The sequence below is a fragment of the Leguminivora glycinivorella genome, chromosome 21 (genome assembly GCF_023078275.1).
Source record: "Leguminivora glycinivorella isolate SPB_JAAS2020 chromosome 21, LegGlyc_1.1, whole genome shotgun sequence".
NCBI lineage: Eukaryota > Metazoa > Arthropoda > Insecta > Lepidoptera > Tortricidae > Leguminivora > Leguminivora glycinivorella.
The window spans coordinates 845,228-863,446 of record NC_062991.1 but is presented as its reverse complement, the minus strand read 5'-3'; the positions used below and the strand labels follow the sequence as shown (position 1 = coordinate 863,446).

The following is an 18,219-nucleotide window of genomic DNA, read 5'->3' as shown; positions in this document are numbered from 1 at the left end:
TAGCTGACTGCGTACGCAATGTCTGGTCGGGTACAGATAGCAATATACATTAGTGAACCTACTAAACCTCTATAATCATAGGTATCATCTCTTTGATTTCCCTTAGGTAATTTAAGTCCGGTTTCCATAGGAGTAGGCGAACACTTACATTCTTCCATTTTATATTTCTTCAGCACCATCGCGATATAGTTCGATTGATCAAGAGTAATTTGGTTTTCTTCCCTACACAATCTCATACCTAATACTTGATGAGCTGGCCCTAGATCTGTCATGTCAAATTCTTTCATTAACTTGACTTTGACATCTAGCTTATTACGTTCATTACCTGTTGAAAACAATATGATGTCGTCAACGTAAAGAGCAATGATTATAAGCGACCCCTTTTGGCGCTGAAAGTAGAGACAAGGCTCGGATGACGACTTCTTGAACTTCAACTTATTACAGAGAGCATGATCAATCTTCTCGTACCATGCCTTTGAAGCTTGTTTCAACCCGTAAATAGCGTTATTTAATTTGTAGACCTTACTTTCTTGCCCTTTAACTACAAAGCATTCCGGTTGTTCCATGAACACAGTCTCCTTCAAATCACCATTGAGAAATGCTGTTTTTACGTCAAGATGTTCAATCTTCATACCATACTCAGCAGCTAAAGCTAGCAGAATACGTATTGTGGAGTATCTGACAACTGGTGAAAACGTCTCCTCATAGTCTATGCCATATTGTTGAGTGAATCCTTTAGCTACCAGGCGTGCCCTATATTTTAGGAGTTCACCGTTCAATCCACGTTTCACTTTGAACACCCATTTGCATTTGACAGGTTTTTGTGACTCTCGTCGATCTGTCAATGTCCAACATTTGTTCTTAATAAATGAGTTGTACTCACAAGACATAGCTTCTTTCCAATTGTCTGCATCTGGACCACTCAGTGCCTCTCGTACAGTTCGTGGAGCATCTGGATCGCACGTACCCGCCAATAATCCAGAAAGTATCGAACCCGATGAACTGTCATATTCCGAAGTTTCCGTACTCTCCTCCTCTGGAATATAAGTTTTATCGGCCGGATCATCACATTCACTAGAGCTAGACGAATCATGAATTGTGATCGTACTCGTTCGATCGCTTGTACTCTGAGAATTTGTTGTCAAATTAGCAACATCAGACGTACCACTCACTACAGACGTTTCTGTTTGTACAGAAGATGGGTCAGACAATTTGAACTCAACATTTTTATTTACATCTGCATTTTTAGTTTGTGTAAATATGTCAGTTGACACAATGACATTGTTAATGTCATCATGTGATGCTTTTTTTAATGAACGTATTTTCTAAAAAGGTTACATCTCGGGCTTTGATGCATTTTGTTGGTTGTTCCGGGTCTACGAGCCTGTAACCCTTTGTATGCTCACAATACCCAACAAAAATGTACTTTTTGCATTTCGGATCTAATTTCGAACGCTTTGAAGTCATAGCATAAGCCACAGAACCAAAGATACGTAAATGACTCAGTGATACCTTTTTGCCACTCCACTTTTCTTCAGGAGTGCTCCCCAGTACAGCTTTCGTAGGACAACGGTTCTTAACGTAGACTGCCGTGTTGACAGCTTCCGCCCAAAATTCGTTGCTCAGGCCTGCATCTTGTAGCATGCACCTTGCCGCCTGCATCACTGTCCTGTTCGCGCGCTCCGCGACCCCGTTCTGGGTAGCGCAGCCAGGAACTGTTGTTTGATGCACGATGCCATTGCTCCTGAGGTATGCCTGAAAAGCAGAACTGGTGTATTCCCCTCCGTTGTCGCTGCGTAGCGATTTTATCTTTTTACCTGTCTGGTTCTCCACTAAAGCCTTAAACTCTTTGAACCTATCAAATACTTCACCTTTTTTATTTAAAAAGTACACAAACGTCTTCATAGAATAATCATCTATGAAGAGCAAGAAATATATAGCACCGCTGAATGAGGCCGATGGTAGCGGTCCACAGACGTCTGTATGCACTAAACCCAGGACCTCTTTAGCCCTGTTGTGAGATTTCTTCGGAAACGGTACCTTACTCGCTTTGCCTTGGACACACGCTATACACGTTTCAAAATCTCTACTATCATACGATATACCAGAAGCCATACCTTTTCTTAAAAGTTCCATGCTTCTCCTGTTGAGATGGGAAAGACGACGATGCCAAACTTTCTCTGAAGCTGCAGAGACAGTTTCGTCGCTAGAAACCGCACGCTCCTCCTCCACTGCTGCGTTGGCCACCTGTTTGTTCTGTAAAGGAACCTTCGAACAAGCCTCAACAGTGTCAAGGATATACACGTCATTTTTCAAAGTAGCCGTCGCGGCAATAACCCCATTATCTAAAATTTCACAACCATCGGAGTCGAATACTATCTTATAGCCTTTTTTAGCCATGGCACTTACTGACAATAAGTTAGCTGCTAAGTTAGGTACATAATACACGTTACTTATAGTCTTTACATTGCCATCACGTTGTTCCACGTTAACATTGCCTCTACCAGCCGTAAATAGTTTATCTCCGTTAGCCACAGTCACTTGCAACGATTTATCTGACTTCATGTCACTCATCATGTTCACATCTCGACAAAGATGACTCGCCGACCCACTGTCCACGTACCAAAGATCACTTTCAACGTTCACCGACAGCGCCGTGAGCAGAACCTTTGACGATGACATCACCTTGCTACTTTTCTTTTTGTTCAACGTCGGACAATCTTTCTTGATACGTCCCATGTTTTTACAAGCATAACACCTGGGAAGCTTCCTCGCAGCCGCCAGAGCTGTAACTCCATCTCCGTCGCGTTTGCTGTCCTCACGTCGCAACGTCTCCTGCAGCAACTTCGCCGATACAACTTCGCTAGTCAACTTGAGGTCTGAGTTCTCAATTGCCATGATCAGCGGGTCGTAGTCCTCAGGAAGTCCGCTCAGCATGATTACCGCAACAAAGTCATCATCCAACTTTGCATCGATATCTTGTAACTGTTGTGCGACGTTCGTGATTCTGTTGACATATTTTTCCATACTTTGACATTCCGTCAACTTTGTGCTAAACAAAGTTCGCAACAGGCCTAGTCTCCGACATAATCCCTTATCTTCATAAGCATTCTGAAGATTCTTCCATGCTTTGTGTGCCGAGGTCACGTTCCTTATGTGCACGAAGGCCGTCGATTGCACGGATAATGCAATGCGTGCGAGCGCTTTCTGGCTTTTCTTCACATCTTCGGATTTTTTCTCGTCAACCTCTTTTTCCACAAATTCCCATAGATCTTCGTGAATCAACACCATTTTCATCATAAATTTCCAAGAACTATAGTTTTCAATTCCGTTTAGTTTTTCTATTACGAGTGGAGCTGAGGAACTTATACTGGACGACGACGCCATTGCCGTCGGCAACCGTATTAACTATATTCACTTTTTATCGCTCAAAACTTGATTTTTATTGGAAGAGCGCAGGCCCATGACCTGATAGAAGGAAACGATGACTTGGCTATGAAGATGGTTTATTACATGAACGGAGAACGGAAGACACTGATAAAATTTAGGATGTTAATAGTAGTAGGATCGAAACAAGAATGAATTCCCAACGCACCAGAACATTCATCTGACTTTTTATTCAAACATTTAAATTATGTTCTAAGTGCGTTTATGTGGTTACCTAACATTTTCTTTGGTTTACAAAGCATGCTGATTTTTCCAACATCTTCAGCCCTCGAAGGTCACATTGTCTACCCACAAAAATCGATTCAGTATATTAAATAATATGTATGTTTAACAACATTATCCTCTTACTAAGTCGTTTTGGTTCAATATGTAGATATCCAGGGCTAAACGGTCTGAACTGAACTCTGTTGCTTCCTCTTACGGCCGACAGTTCTGTTGTTTCGCTTTTTCTATTTTATTTTTTCGTTTAAGCCCATTTGCTGTTCCAAGCCTGCATGTTTCACAATTCATGAAACCATCTGTAAAACAGTTTTAATATTATTTATCGCAATTATTATACAGTTGCGAAAAAACACTACTACAACTAAATAAAACGATAAACAATTCGAACTCCCAATTTTCGCATTGACATTAACGCATTTTTGACAATTCAAGCATTGAAGCTATTAAACTTGCGTTCGTATTTTTGATTTTGCTATCCATCCAACACAATTTATTTATTTCATTGTGTGCCATAAAAACAAACATTTACGATTTGGGACGATTGTTTAATATATACCTACATTTTAATTCGATCGACCATTTATACCTCGAATAAATAACATAAAATAATTATGACAAATTGCTTAACATATTAAGGTTTTTGAACGTGCTTACATTAAGTTGGTGACATTGGTAAGATGCCACTGTTGCGAAACGAAAGACCGAGTAGGTGCCGATTGGATCCCGAACTTAGCCGAAGTTTTGATATGGTGAATTTTATGAAATCTTCGTTAGCTAATTGTAAAATAAATACGCAGCGTAAGCGGCAGCTTTCATATACATTTTCTATTCCTATATTCAGACAATAGATTTAAATAGTTTTCTATTACGATACTTGCGTTGTATCCGAGAAACGTGGTCCAAAAGTTCTTAAAATTTGTAAGGCGCCATCTCGTTTCTTGGATGTGTATCTAGATTCCTAAAGTTTTTTCTTCTATTTTTGTTCCGCCTAAAACTTTTTGCTATAATGATCAGTTGGCCTAATGATGATATGCCCGAATTGTGGTTGCCCTATTCTGTTTTGGGTGAAATTTCTATGTCCTAAAATTTTGCGTTCTAATGTTAATTGGCATACTCATTCGTTGTACTAATATAATTTTTCATAATAGTTCATTGTCATAATCCTTTCTCTCTCTAATGCACTGTATGGCCTAATAATTATTACTCCTAAAGCGATTTAAACTAATATGATGTGTTGTTATATTTTTGCTCCTACTTTAATTTTGTAGAAGTATTATTTAAATGTCCCACATGTCACCATGTAATTTGGCTTAATATTTCCAATGTAACCTAAGCCACGTTTGTGGTAATAAGTCGATTTTGTGGTTGTCGTAGTTCTAACCTAACCCACTTTTCTTGCAACGAGTCGTTTCTTTAACGGTCACAGTTCTAACCTTTTTTTTTTTTCGTGGGGAATGCGTTTACGCATACCGCCGGGTCTGGGATGGTGGGCGACCCGGTCGGTTATGTGGGGCTCGAGGCTGTAAAGAGTCCCCCCTACCCACTAAACCCCACGGTGTCCTCTCACCGCTTTGTGTGCGGGGTCCCGGGAAGCTGTAAAGTGCATCCGCGGCTCACAGTTCTAACCTAACCTAACTCACTTTTGTCGCAACAAGTCATTTCTTCCATGGACACAGTTCTAACCCAAGTTTGTGCCAAGAAGTCGATTTTGTGGTTGTTGCATATTTAACCTAACCCACTTTTGTTGCAACAAGTTGTTTCTTTAATGGTCACAGTTCTAACCTAACCTAACCCACTTTTCTTGCAACAAGTCGTTTCCTTAATGATCACAGCTCTAACCTAACCTAACCCACTTTTGTTGCAACAAGTTGTTTCTTTCATGGTCACAATTCTAACCTAACCTAACCCACTTTTGTTGCAACAAGTCGTTTCTTTAATGGTCACAGTTCTAACCTCACCTAACCCACTTTTGTTTGTCATGTTTTGCCTGACATGTTTTAAAACAATGAATATGTGGGCAATCATTGTTATACGGATTATATATTAGGCTAATACATTTGAGGCGAAAAGGGTTATGGAATAATAGTATAGATCAAAAGTTTTTATGATCATAAATTTTATTGCAAATAAAATAAGGCCTTTTAAGTAATATAGTAATAATAAATAGGACAAATAAAGATTAGGCCTTCCATTACATTATGCCAAGTATGATGTTATGCTAATTGATTATTAGGTTACATGCCCATTAGGCCAAAACGGTTAGGCCAAGTGATAATAGAACTAACGTTCTTAGGAATGTAGAGGGACACCCTCGTTTCTTCCCTCGTTTTTTATCCCTTTCTGGTTTTTCGTTTTTATATAAGTAGATTCTACGATATGAAGTGTCGATGAAATGAAATTATTTGAAACGTTGTCTTTGAAATAATATTCGATTAATTGTCTGTCGACGATTCAAGTGCTTTTCGGATTTAATCATTAGGTATTTCGATTTTAGGTAGGTCATTTAACGTTAGGTTTTTTAACTATAGACATTGTGATACGTACCCGATAAAATAATTATAAACATCTATTTGTGTTACAATTCGGGCAATTCGTCGTTTAAGCAATCCTGATTTGTTTTTGGGATAAATGTAAATATGTAATTCAATTGGCAAATATGGGACATAATAAAACTGCGTTGGTTATAATGACACCAATCATGTATTTACTAATTGGAAACACCTCGAACACTTGACAAGGGGGTCAATCATTCAAAATCATAAACAGGGTTACTATTGAGTTGCTAATTTTTAATTACATTTTCATTAGTCAATTTCATTAATTTATTCAGGTAGTTTTCATTAATTAATCCCACAGTTTAATTCGGATAAGTATTATTAAATAATTAGACATAAACAGGGTTATTAAGTTATTTATAACGAAATACTTAAAACACATTAACTTTTTAATTACATTTTCATTAATCCACTTCATAAATTAATTCAGGTAATAATTATTATTAAATAATCAGATTATACTCAAAATATAATTTCATAAATTAATCCAGGTAACTATTATATTCTTATATAATCAGATTAAGGTACATATTTAAAATATAAAATTTCATAAATTAATTCGAGCAATTATTATTATTAAATGATCAGATAAAGGTACTTATCTCTGTTCGTGGCGCTGGTAGCACTAAAAGTGACTGCTCGTCAGCGAGCAGCCCCTTTTATAACCAACTCAGGTAAAGTGGCCGGATCGACCCGGTTTTCTTGTCCATTAGCATTATTGCTTTAAATCTAAATGTTTGAGTGAAAAGTACCTTCAAATGTTACATTTTTAAATATTATGATGACAAATCCAACACATGCATGATCATGACCACGCAAAACTGAAGAAGGCGGGATGTCAAAGTTTGTTTCTTGAAAATATAATTCCATAACTATACTCATTTGTCCACAAAAAGAAAAGATAGTGACCCAGTAGATATAAAATACTTTAATTTTAGTATTTCTGTCATTAATGCGTGTATTTTTCCTTTCACCCGCCCATCATCGTCGACGCAGCCGGTGATTTAGGTATGTCAGTAGTTTGCTCGATGTTGTATTTTATATTTGCTATTATTATTCATGGACTTAAGTATTTATGTACTGTTGGGTGTTGTGATGCTTATTTTGTCATATTATATTTCTCTACGGGGCACCCGTTTAATTAAAGTTTTAGGTTTTTTATTTTTTTTATTTCTTATTTTTTGCTACATTGTTTAATTTTATCTTTTTTGTTTGTAATTTTTTCTCATGAATTTGTGTTGGTAGTTATGGCAATAAAAATATTTTTATTTTTATTTTATTAAAAAAAAGCAAAAAAAAAAATCAATATTTTTTTTAATAATGTAATAAGCACCTATAGTTTTCGTAGTCTAGATTATTTTATTTATATTGTAAATGTAAGGGTTACATTTCTCATTAAGTGAATTTCCGTAGAAAAATATGACAAATGAGGGCTGGGTCAAAAATGTTATATCAATATTATCTTTTACTTACTTATAGGAGTTACAGGATAAAAGTTTATGTATCTTGCTATGCTATTTACATTGGTTTATTGTAATTACTATACTATAATTTATTTATATACTTTTTAGTTTATTTTGCATGCGGTGGGCGATCTTTTGGTTTTGTGGTTTTGGTATGTTTTTTTTTTATAAACTGGCACCTTTCTAGAATTAATGCACTGGGTTACAGTCCAGTTCATAAATATGTGTACATTTTTTCACCTTATTACTACGAGTTAAGGTGAAGAAATGTACAGATATTAATGAATTCGACTGTACCTACATTGAAAATGCTAATGGTGGACTGGAATTTACACTACTTGATCTTATTAACACTAATTGGTACGTATGCATTTATTTCTATAAGTATTTTAGTTTCGCTTACATAATACGTGAAAACAAAATATTTTGTTATATTGCTGTATTTTATATTAGCTGACATCATTATTTAAAGACAAAATTTAATCTGGTCAGATTATACAAGGAAAAATTATCATATTTTCTTCTCATTCGTGATTCAAAATGATATGGCTGGCTATGTATTAAATTTTGTATTTTTACCCGCACTTTACTTTTTTACATTTTCTGTGAAGTTCATATGAATGTAAAATAAATTATTTTTAAGTAAATGAAGACGCCCACCGTTTTAGTTACATAACCGTGTAAAATTACAGAATCAAAGAACACTGTGATAAAATTTGATAATGTGATAAATAGGAAATACGAAAAGTAACTACGAGTAGGCTGCTGTTTTCTACAGATGTTAGTTAATAGGTACATCTAATAGATTCACCTTATGAAACGAAGTTACACAGGTATACCTATATTTAATAATTTCGACTTTTTTTATGCGGTTTTCATTTCAACAGAGTGATTCTTGAAAAGACTTAAGATTTTAGGAACTGGTACCGTGCGGACCCGCGCCAAGCTTTCCATATAATATTTTGCAAAAATACGGAGCATAACCGTCACACTGTCCACAGACACGATATCGGCGTCGGACGCGTTTGGCACCGGCGGCGGCGATGCGGAGTCGGCGGCGGTGGCAGCTCACGTCGGCGCTGGCGGCGTGGCCACTGCACTACTAGTTGTTGCGGCTTCGCTAGCTGCGGGGACGTTAGGGTGAGGTTAGTATCGAGTATTTTAAGAACCAATATAAAGAAACACGTAGCAATATGGGTACAATATACTGTTGCACTGGTTTTTGCGCCATCGCTAGCAGTTGAGGTTACTTATCGGCGTCGGACGCGTTTGGCACCGGCGGCGGCGATGCGGAGTCGTCGGCGGTGGCAGCTCACGTCGGCGCGGGCGGCATGGCCACTGCACTACTAGTTGTAGCGGCTTCGCTAGCTGCGGGGACGTTAGGGTGAGGTTAGTATCGAGTATTTTAAGAACCAATATAAGAAACACGTAGCAATATGGGTACAATATGCTGTTGCACTGGTTTTTGCGCCATCGCTAGCAGTTGAGGTTAGTTATCGGCGTCGGACGCGTTTGGCACCGGCGGCGGCGATGCGGAGTCGGCGGCGGTGGCAGCTCACGTCGGCGCGGGCGGCGTGGCCACGCACTACTTGTTGCGGCTTCGCTAGCTGCGGGGACGTTAGGGTGAGGTTAGTATCCAGCGTCATGTACTCTAAGAGAAAATATAAGATACAGGAACTATACAGTGTGGAAAGATAAGTCAAGGCAAGCGAGTTTTAGAAAATCTTTAAATGAAGTTTTTTTTTTAATAAAGGAATGTCTTCTTTAGGTAAAAAAAAAAAATCAGATAAAAAAAAACAATATTATCATACACATTTAAACATTAAAATTATATAAAATGAGCCAGCTTAAGCATTTAAGGTAGTTTCTCTCCAGGGCCTCACTTATCTTTCCACCCTGTATAAGTCCATGCCACTGCACTGCTGGTTATAGCGTCAGTTTAGTACGGTTCCATAAACCTATTGCTTTCATAAGTACAGACCAACTTTTAAAACAGAGAACGTTATATTTGAATTTAAACCTACTCAAGAAGAAAAAAAGCGCTATTGGCCTAGTGGTAAGAGCGTGCGACTTGGTCACAGGTTCGAACCCTGACTCGTACCAATGAGTTTTTCGGAACTTAAGTATGTGTGAAATGTCATTTGATATTTGCCAGTCGCGTTTCGCTGAAGGAAAACATCGTGAGGAAACCGGACTAATCCCAATAAGGCCTAGTTACCCTTAGAGTTGGAAGGTCAGATGGCATTAGCTTTCGTAAAAACTAGTGCCTACGCCAAATCTTGGGATTAGTCGTCAAAGCGGACCCAGGCTTCCATGAGCCGTGGCAATATTGATCTTCATAAGTATGACCTTCTTATTTGTGCAAAAGATAATATGAATAATCTTGTTTCAGATATCAATTATTTTTCAACTTTAAGGAGCACGAGACCCGTTCAAAGTAAGATCTTTCCATTATTCTTCCATGAAAGTACAAATAGTTTTCTACAGCTAAATCTTCGTGCGACATAAACAAGTATTAATTAATACATTAAATTAAATGAGGGCACCACTTCTTCGTAACTGTCACATTTTTGACGTAAAACACTTAGCTCTATGACAACTACTTTTGCATGGATTTCTTTTAATTAAATTTCATTTAATTTCTACTATTTCATGTCGTATTTTAATAAAAGATTTTTTTTTATTTAAATCAATTTTCTTCTATATTAAAATTTGAAAACTGTTTGGTGCTTCATTCAGGGTTTTGTATCTAATTATTTTTTAAACCAAGTACAGAACCGATATAACACTATTTTTTATTTTCAATTTACAATTAAAAGTAGTTTTAAATAATTCAGTACAAGTTTTTTCTATAGTTAGAACTGTTACAAGAATATTCAAATCATAGACAAGGAAACAACAAAATTTAATATTAAATTTTTTCCTTTAATTTAAAAAAATATGTAATATCGCTCGCAGACGTTTCTGCATGATAAAAAACAAAAAAAAAATTATTTTCTTTTCTATGATTTTATAAGCCCTAAGAATGCTATTAATGCTATTTTTTAATTTATTTATTTAATAAGCGTGTGATTTATTAAATCAATATTGTTAAACAATTAATAAAATATGTTATTACAAAAAAAAAGGTAAGCTGAGTTTTTTATTATCAATTATTGTGATATAAGTAATCTAATTGTCAGTATTACATGTATGACTATACTGTTTCAAAAACACATATGTTTTTATCTATAAGTTATAGAAATTAATGTTTATTTAAAAATATAAAGAAATCTTGTGGTAAAAAATAATTTCAGGTTTGATATAAGTAGTTCGCATTATTTGTTAATTAATGATACCTATACTATTGGAGATTTATAATAAGTTACCATATTTTGCTATTTTAGTATTAAAACTTTACTTAATTATGTTTAACTCGGTTGTTATAATTTATTTAACAAAATAAATATATGTTATTCTCATAATCTCTAGATTGCGGTTTTTGTCGTAATATATAAAGGCAGAATATTAACTACTTGTACATATATTATACATTTCAACAAGAATTTACTAATTATTGCTAAGTGCTCATAGCACAGTCAGCTGCAGAGAAAAGAAGACCCCCTTGCATACAAATTTGTATGGCAGGGGGTCTACTTTTTTTTGCAGCTGACTATACCTACGATGGAAATCCCTAATAATTTAAAATGTGAAAATAAAATATCTTTTACTAGAGGATTAAATAATATACACTAGTTTTATATTGTAATGCTTTATTTTTAGAAATCCAATGGTCAAGTTCTTATTCTTGACAGGTTCAAGCGCATTTAAAGTAACTGTGACATTTTCTTTAAACCTACAACAATTGTACGTTTTTAGGGTTTCGTAGTCAACTAACTCCTAAAGGCTCGCAATCTAATAAAATCGCTCCTAAAGGAAAAAGAGTGTGACCCTCCCCCCCCTCTAACTTTTGAACCATATGTTTAAAAAATATGGAAAAAAAAGTAGAACTTTATAAAGACTTTCTAGGAAAATAGTTTTGAACTTGATAGGTTCAGCAGTTTTTGAGAAAAATACGGAAAACTACAGAACCCTACACTGAGCGTGGCCCGACACGCTCTTGGCCGGTTTTAATGTAATAAACTTTTTTATTCAACTACTTGTAGGTACATATACAATTATACATATGAATTGGTCCCTTTTAACTTCATGCCCATCAAAAAAGTATAATATTCCATTTACTGATCCATTTCCTGCATGTAAATAAATGCACGAACTTATAAAATATACGAGCATTACTATGTTACCTATTTATTTTTAGATCAATTCAGCTAGTATATTTTGTAATCTAACAGTTATACACCGTGTTTTTTTTTGTTTTCCGTTGAATTCGACATGTCGTTAGGTTCGTTATCAGGAACCACCCTGTATATCACTTTTAGTTAAATTCGCCAAAACATTTTTTTCATCGTTTTCATTCATAATAAATGAATTAATTAGTGTGAGAGACCCTTAAGAATAATATTCAAGTTAGTGTCAAGTGATTGACGGCACATGTCAAAACAAATAACATTAGGAAGTGGTAAAGATTGTCACACACGTGTTCAGTAATTATTTCTATTTTATTAATAACTCAATAACCGTAAGAGTTAAGAAGCTTTCTTAGAGTAATTAATTGTATTTGATCTAAAGAACCTTCCCTTAAAGTTAACGGAATTCAATAAAAACAGGGTGTATATACTTAGATAAGTTTTAGTTATCAACAGTGACATTTCTTTGCCCGGGATCTCAATGTTAATGTCTGACAGATACCAGTGAGACCTAGAAAAAAATATAGACCGAGGGTAGTAAGCATAACCTTATGTCAACCTAATTTATGAACCATAATATTGAAAGGTACCGCCATTTCACTCCAACTTTATAAAAATAATATGAATTTTATTGAGTAACTGGCTAAATGTCATAAAAAAACCGGCCAAGAGCGTGTCGGGCCACGCTCAGTGTAGGGTTCCGTAGTTAACCGTATTTTTCTCAAAAACTACTGAACCTATCAAGTTCAAAACAATTTTCCTAGAAAGTCTTTATAAAGTTCTACTTTTGTGATTTTTTTCCTATTTTTTAAACATATGGTTCAAAAGTTAGAGGGGGGGGACGCACTTTTTTTTCCTTTAGGAGCGATTATTTCCGAAAACATTAATATTATCGAAAAACGATCTTAGTAAACCCTTATTCATTTTCAAATACCTATCCAACAATATATCACACGTTGGGGTTGGAATGAAAAAAAATATCAGCCCCCACTTTACATGTAGGGAGGGTACCCTAATAAAACATTTTTTTTCATCTTTTGTTTTTGCACTTTGTTGGCATGATTGACATACATATTGGTACCAAATTTCAGCTTTCTAGTGCTAATGGTTACTGAGATTATCCGCGGACGGACGGACGGACGGACGGACGGACGGACGGACGGACGGACAGACAGACATGGCGAAACTATAAGGGTTCCTAGTTGACTACGGAACCCTAAAAATGAAAATGCAAGGTCAAAGCTGAACAGTAATAAAGTGTATCGTGACGTCACATACCCTTCATTTATTTATTTATTTATTAATCTTTATTGCACAAAAGAAAAATCTTGCAGTACGAAAAGGCGGACTTAATGCTTTAAATAATTTTCTACCAGTCAATCTCGAGGCTAAGCAAAGAGACTGTGAGCGGTGCTACAATTACAACAGTAGAATCAAAACAAAGGAAATAAAAGAAAGCATACTAAATAAGCTAAACATAAGTGCATATATAATTTACAAATACATATAACTATATATAATAATAAATCCGTTTATTGCAGACAACATATGGTCCAATTAAAATAACAGTACAATTAAAAACAAATAAATCACAGTTCAAAATAAAAAATACATAATTTACCAGCAACCACACCAAATATATATATACATATAGACGAAACATGTGAAACTAAGAGTTTTTTATTCTGCTAGCAAAGAGAGCTCGTACGGATTTTTTGAAAGCGAACTTAGTTGGGGCTTCATCAAGAGATTCTAGAGATTTGTATTATTTATTATCTGGTGGGCGATTTTTGAATCTCGCATACGGGATTTTGTCACTAAAACACCGGTTGAAAACGGTGACTTGCTTATTATTTTCAATGACAATTTTCTGAATTCGAACGCGTAAGACTCAAAAATCGGCCCGCTGATCATATTCAACCCATGTTTGATAACAAGAATTTGCTGTTTAAATGAGCCTCAGTCGTGACTCGCGAGATGGCACCGAGTCTAAAAGGCGGATGTTCAACTTGACATTGAGATTGTAACCGACTTTAATAACCTATAATAATGTGTAGCTATGTATAGCATTGCTTCGTTTTGTTAAAGGAAATAGTAGTACTGGTACAATTCCATATGTAGAGTAGTCTAAATGTAGCAAAAACAGTTTACGTCGGACTGATCACTAAAATGTGTATTTGTGATTGTCACCTCATTCATTTAATTCTCTCAGTAGTTTGGAATCTACGGTGGAAATCTTACTCACATAAGTAAATAATATACTTACATATAAGAATGTTACAAACTATAATAGGACTAAAAAGTTTTGCCGTAGACTGTAATACAAACTTTTGCCGAAATGGAAAGCGAAAATTAAAAAGTTGTCCGTTGAAAATATTATGATTCCTGATTTATTTATTACAATATTTAGATACACATATTTACTAATTCGCTTCTATGTTTGTTGTCTCATCATATCCTTTTTTTCTCTCATATTTACCTATAAAAAGCTACGAGTAAAAACCGTTGGTATACTTACAGTACTTTTTACAAAACTTAAAAGTACTAAAATAACCAATTTATTACCTTAGGCACGCCACAGACGGGTGCGCCAAAGTTCATATAAAATTGTTATATAGATTATTGGTAGTCCGAAAATGTTTCTCATACAATTTTACATTATAACGATCATTATTTATAACAATTTTATGTTAATAACTATCGTAACTTCGAATGACTTATGTTCATAATGTCATTCATCATAAATACGTTTTATACTAATGTTTATGTTTATATACTTATTGATCATAACGATTGCGAGTAATATAATTTATCGTTATATTATTGTTAACAGAACAGACATCACATGTGATAGTCCAGTTAGGTGCGACGACGAGCGTAGCGAGGAGGAGCGTGTTAGGTTGACCGTGAGCGAACCAGAAACGAATTTTTAATGTAAATTGTATATGTCACTGTAAAAGCTTCAAGCGCGCTTCTATAAATGGCACAAGTTTTTCATATAACTTCCCCAAAACTTTTTAAATAATTTTATGATGAATGATTTTCTTAAACACAAAATTATGAATGTTATTAAATATTTGTATAGAATTTATGATTAAAAATTTTCGACTAAATGATTATTATGAACAGTGATAGTAGTACTATTGATAATAATGAAACAAAATTATGATAAGTAAAATTATGAGAAATGATCATTCGGAGCACAAATCGGTATAAACAATAATTTTATAACAAATAATTTTATATGAGCCAATATGGACCCGCCACAGACAGTGAGACATTATTAAAAATTCATGATCTTAAAAAAATTTGTATGCAACCTGTCACTTCAAACTGACAGAATTTTCAGATTGAACTGACAGGTTGCATACAAATCTTTTTTAAGATTATGAATTTTTAAGACTGTCTGTGGCGTGCCTTAATAGGATATTTCCACTGACTTCTCGTGTCGTGTTACTTTGTCCCTCACCTGGTCTCAAAATCAAACCATTATATCTCTGACCTCTAAAACCCTACAGTCGCCTACATAATAAAGTTCAAGATATACTAGATCCTCTAATGAGTATAAATTGTTTTACGGATAGACAGCTTTGGCTTGTCACGATGTCCTTTATTTTTAAAGCCAATTTGTGGGGTCTCTGGTTGATTCCGGATTTTTATTAACGGAAGAGAGATATCCGCCATTTTGCACGCAAGTTTCGCAGGTTTGTGGAGTCATTTGATTAACTTTACTGAGTTAAAGAAGAGTGACAATAGGCTAGTTTCCTACTAGTCAAACCAGCTTCTCTTTAAGAACTGTCAAAACGATTTGCTAATATGGAATTACTATGAAATACTAAGGAGTGACGTCATAATTATGGTCAATTAATTTACTTTATAAATTTCTTTTTGGCTTATTAAATAGAAATTATGCTTAAACATAACTACTGTCCACATTTTTCTTCTAATTATGTGGTGCTTTATTGCGTGCACTGCTTAAAATATTTCATTTTAAGTATAGGAAACTAGCCTATTATTCCACCGACAAGTGCCTGTACGCGCTTGAGTATCTACTTAAAGTTATCTATAATTATGGAAAAAAAATATTTTTTTGGAACAATGTATATTCTTTTTCCTTCCGTCCTTTTTTGCCTTGTAAAGCACTGTAATAATACTTAGAAGCCCTGTCTGCGTAGTAAAGAGTAGGGACCAGGGATCGGAATTGGTAGGTACTAAAATAATCTATAAATATTATTTATTCTGTAATAAAAACTATAGGTACCTACTGTAATTTATTGTACGCTGTCAACTGTCAAATTCCATATAAAATCTCGGGTTAACCCTCCATTTTCGGTGGTACAAGTGACCCTTAGATAAATATATAATGACTAACGCTAACATTTTTTTTCTTTAATTATTGTTAAATAAAACGTGCTTTTTCATCGATATACTTTCGTTCTGAATTAATAAAGAAAACCATTTTCTAAAAAAGTACATTTACGTGAAAATCGGCAATTTTACTTGCTATCCTTTTATTAACCCCCGACGCAAAAACGACGGGGTGTTAGAAGTTTGACGTGTCTGCCTGTCTGTCTGTTTGTCTGTCTGTCTGTGTGTGTGTCTGTCTGTGGCATCGTAGCACCCAAACGGATGAACCGATTTAGATTTAGTTTGTTTTTGTCTGAAAGCTGAGTTAGTCGGGAGTGTTCTTAGCCATGTTTCATGAAAATCGGTCTACTATGTCGCGGTCGGGGGTTTTTTCAAAATTTTAATTTTGTGGTTAGGTTATATAAAATACTTACCTATTTAAATACTTGCCATTCAAGACTCCCGTCTCTTCCGTAGCCGCCAGCTTCCCTCGTGTAGTAGTGATCTAACATTCATGCCGGTGCTATTTATAACTCAGGGATTGTTCAATCTAGACAAACTATGTTTCCTGCAGGTTTTCTTTTGTGTCCCTAATAGATTTCTGCATACAATGTGTGTATTCCACACGAGCGAATATTTGAATAACGATTAAGTAGTATCGGACCTAAGGAGCCAAACTACATTGTTTTTTTCCCCTCACTAGCTCGGACACACGTGTTTTGTCCTTTAATACCAGCGGGTAAAAACGCATTTTATCCACTAGTGGATAAAGTAATTTGACCTTGAATAGAGGCAAATTTTCTGCTTTAAAATTGATAAAAGTGGGTTCATCTAGTGATGAAGATGTTTTACCACCTGTGGAACTACTGGAAGCAGTGATAAACGCGTTTTTTGCTTTGTACTTTCCTCGCTATAGTGAGGGGAAAAGTTTTGTGTTACACACGAGTGCAAATGTATTTTACTTCTCGTGTATTGAAAAACTCTGAGCTTGCGAGTTTCGCTCGTGGTTCAACTATAGAATTCTTTCGCTTGCTCGTTTTTCAATTCCACACTCGGCGTTAAAATACAACTTTGCACTCTTGTATAACAAATAACTATTAATAGATGAGGTTTTTTTGTATACATAATAATTTAGAACGCAATGTATTACGTCCACATCAATTAGCGTACCCACTACCCACCTATCATCATCATCTTGCTTGTCGTATCCGACAAAGGCGATTCCATTAACACTTTTTGTCCTTATGATGGAATGCTCTGATGTAGCTCGCAACGCAAACCCTGAAGGCACGTGAAGGCACACAATAACAAAATGAAGCCTAAAAACGGATAGTGGACAGCGCGAAATTTTCTTAGAAGCAATATGGCCCTGAGACAAAAAAGTTTTGTTGATTTTTTATTGTTCAGAACTCTTTGAGGCATAAAAATGTTTTAATTATGTAGCTTAGTTAGTAGCTTACCTTTTTTTTAAATTATAAATGGGCTTACTCTTGGCCACAGACTAGCCACAGGCAAAGACGTGGCCTACGATGGAGTGAGCTCGCCCAGAAGATGCCTGTTCACTCTTGATTTGAAGGTTGCCGAGTTACTACTTATACTTTATGCTTGCCTATTAGATAATTCCTTGAAAAGATCGTCTCACCTTGGCAATGAATTTCTGTTTGTGCCAAGTCATATCATAAGTAGGTAACCATAATCTATTTTTTCCGTGCTGTTAACTGTATTATACCTATTTGCTTAAGAGATTAGAATACGTTTAACATTCAGCTTAGAATACAAGATAATTATTCTATTGACGTATATTTTTTATTGTATTTTTTTAAGTTACAGCATCTGAATTCTGATAAGATGATTTGTATGAAAAATTGTTAAACATTTATGAGAATTTTTTTCGTA

The 18,219-nt window shown here is 35.3% G+C and overlaps 1 protein-coding gene across 4 annotated transcripts in view; it reads left to right on the top strand.

The window, feature by feature from the left end:
• The window catches only part of LOC125237542 (trehalase-like), a 150,348-nt gene that overhangs the window by 119,518 nt on the left and 12,611 nt on the right, over nucleotides 1–18,219 (top strand). For 2 of the 4 annotated variants that reach the window (XM_048144665.1, XM_048144666.1), the window contains exons 14-15: nucleotides 7,221–7,232; nucleotides 8,689–8,827. In XM_048144665.1, coding sequence (XP_048000622.1) covers nucleotides 7,221–7,232; nucleotides 8,689–8,827 — 151 coding nt within the window. Of the gene's footprint in view, nucleotides 1–7,220; nucleotides 7,233–8,688; nucleotides 8,833–10,079; nucleotides 10,686–18,219 lie in introns of those variants that run through there. The other 2 variants (XM_048144669.1, XM_048144667.1) reach the window with 2 other exon arrangements.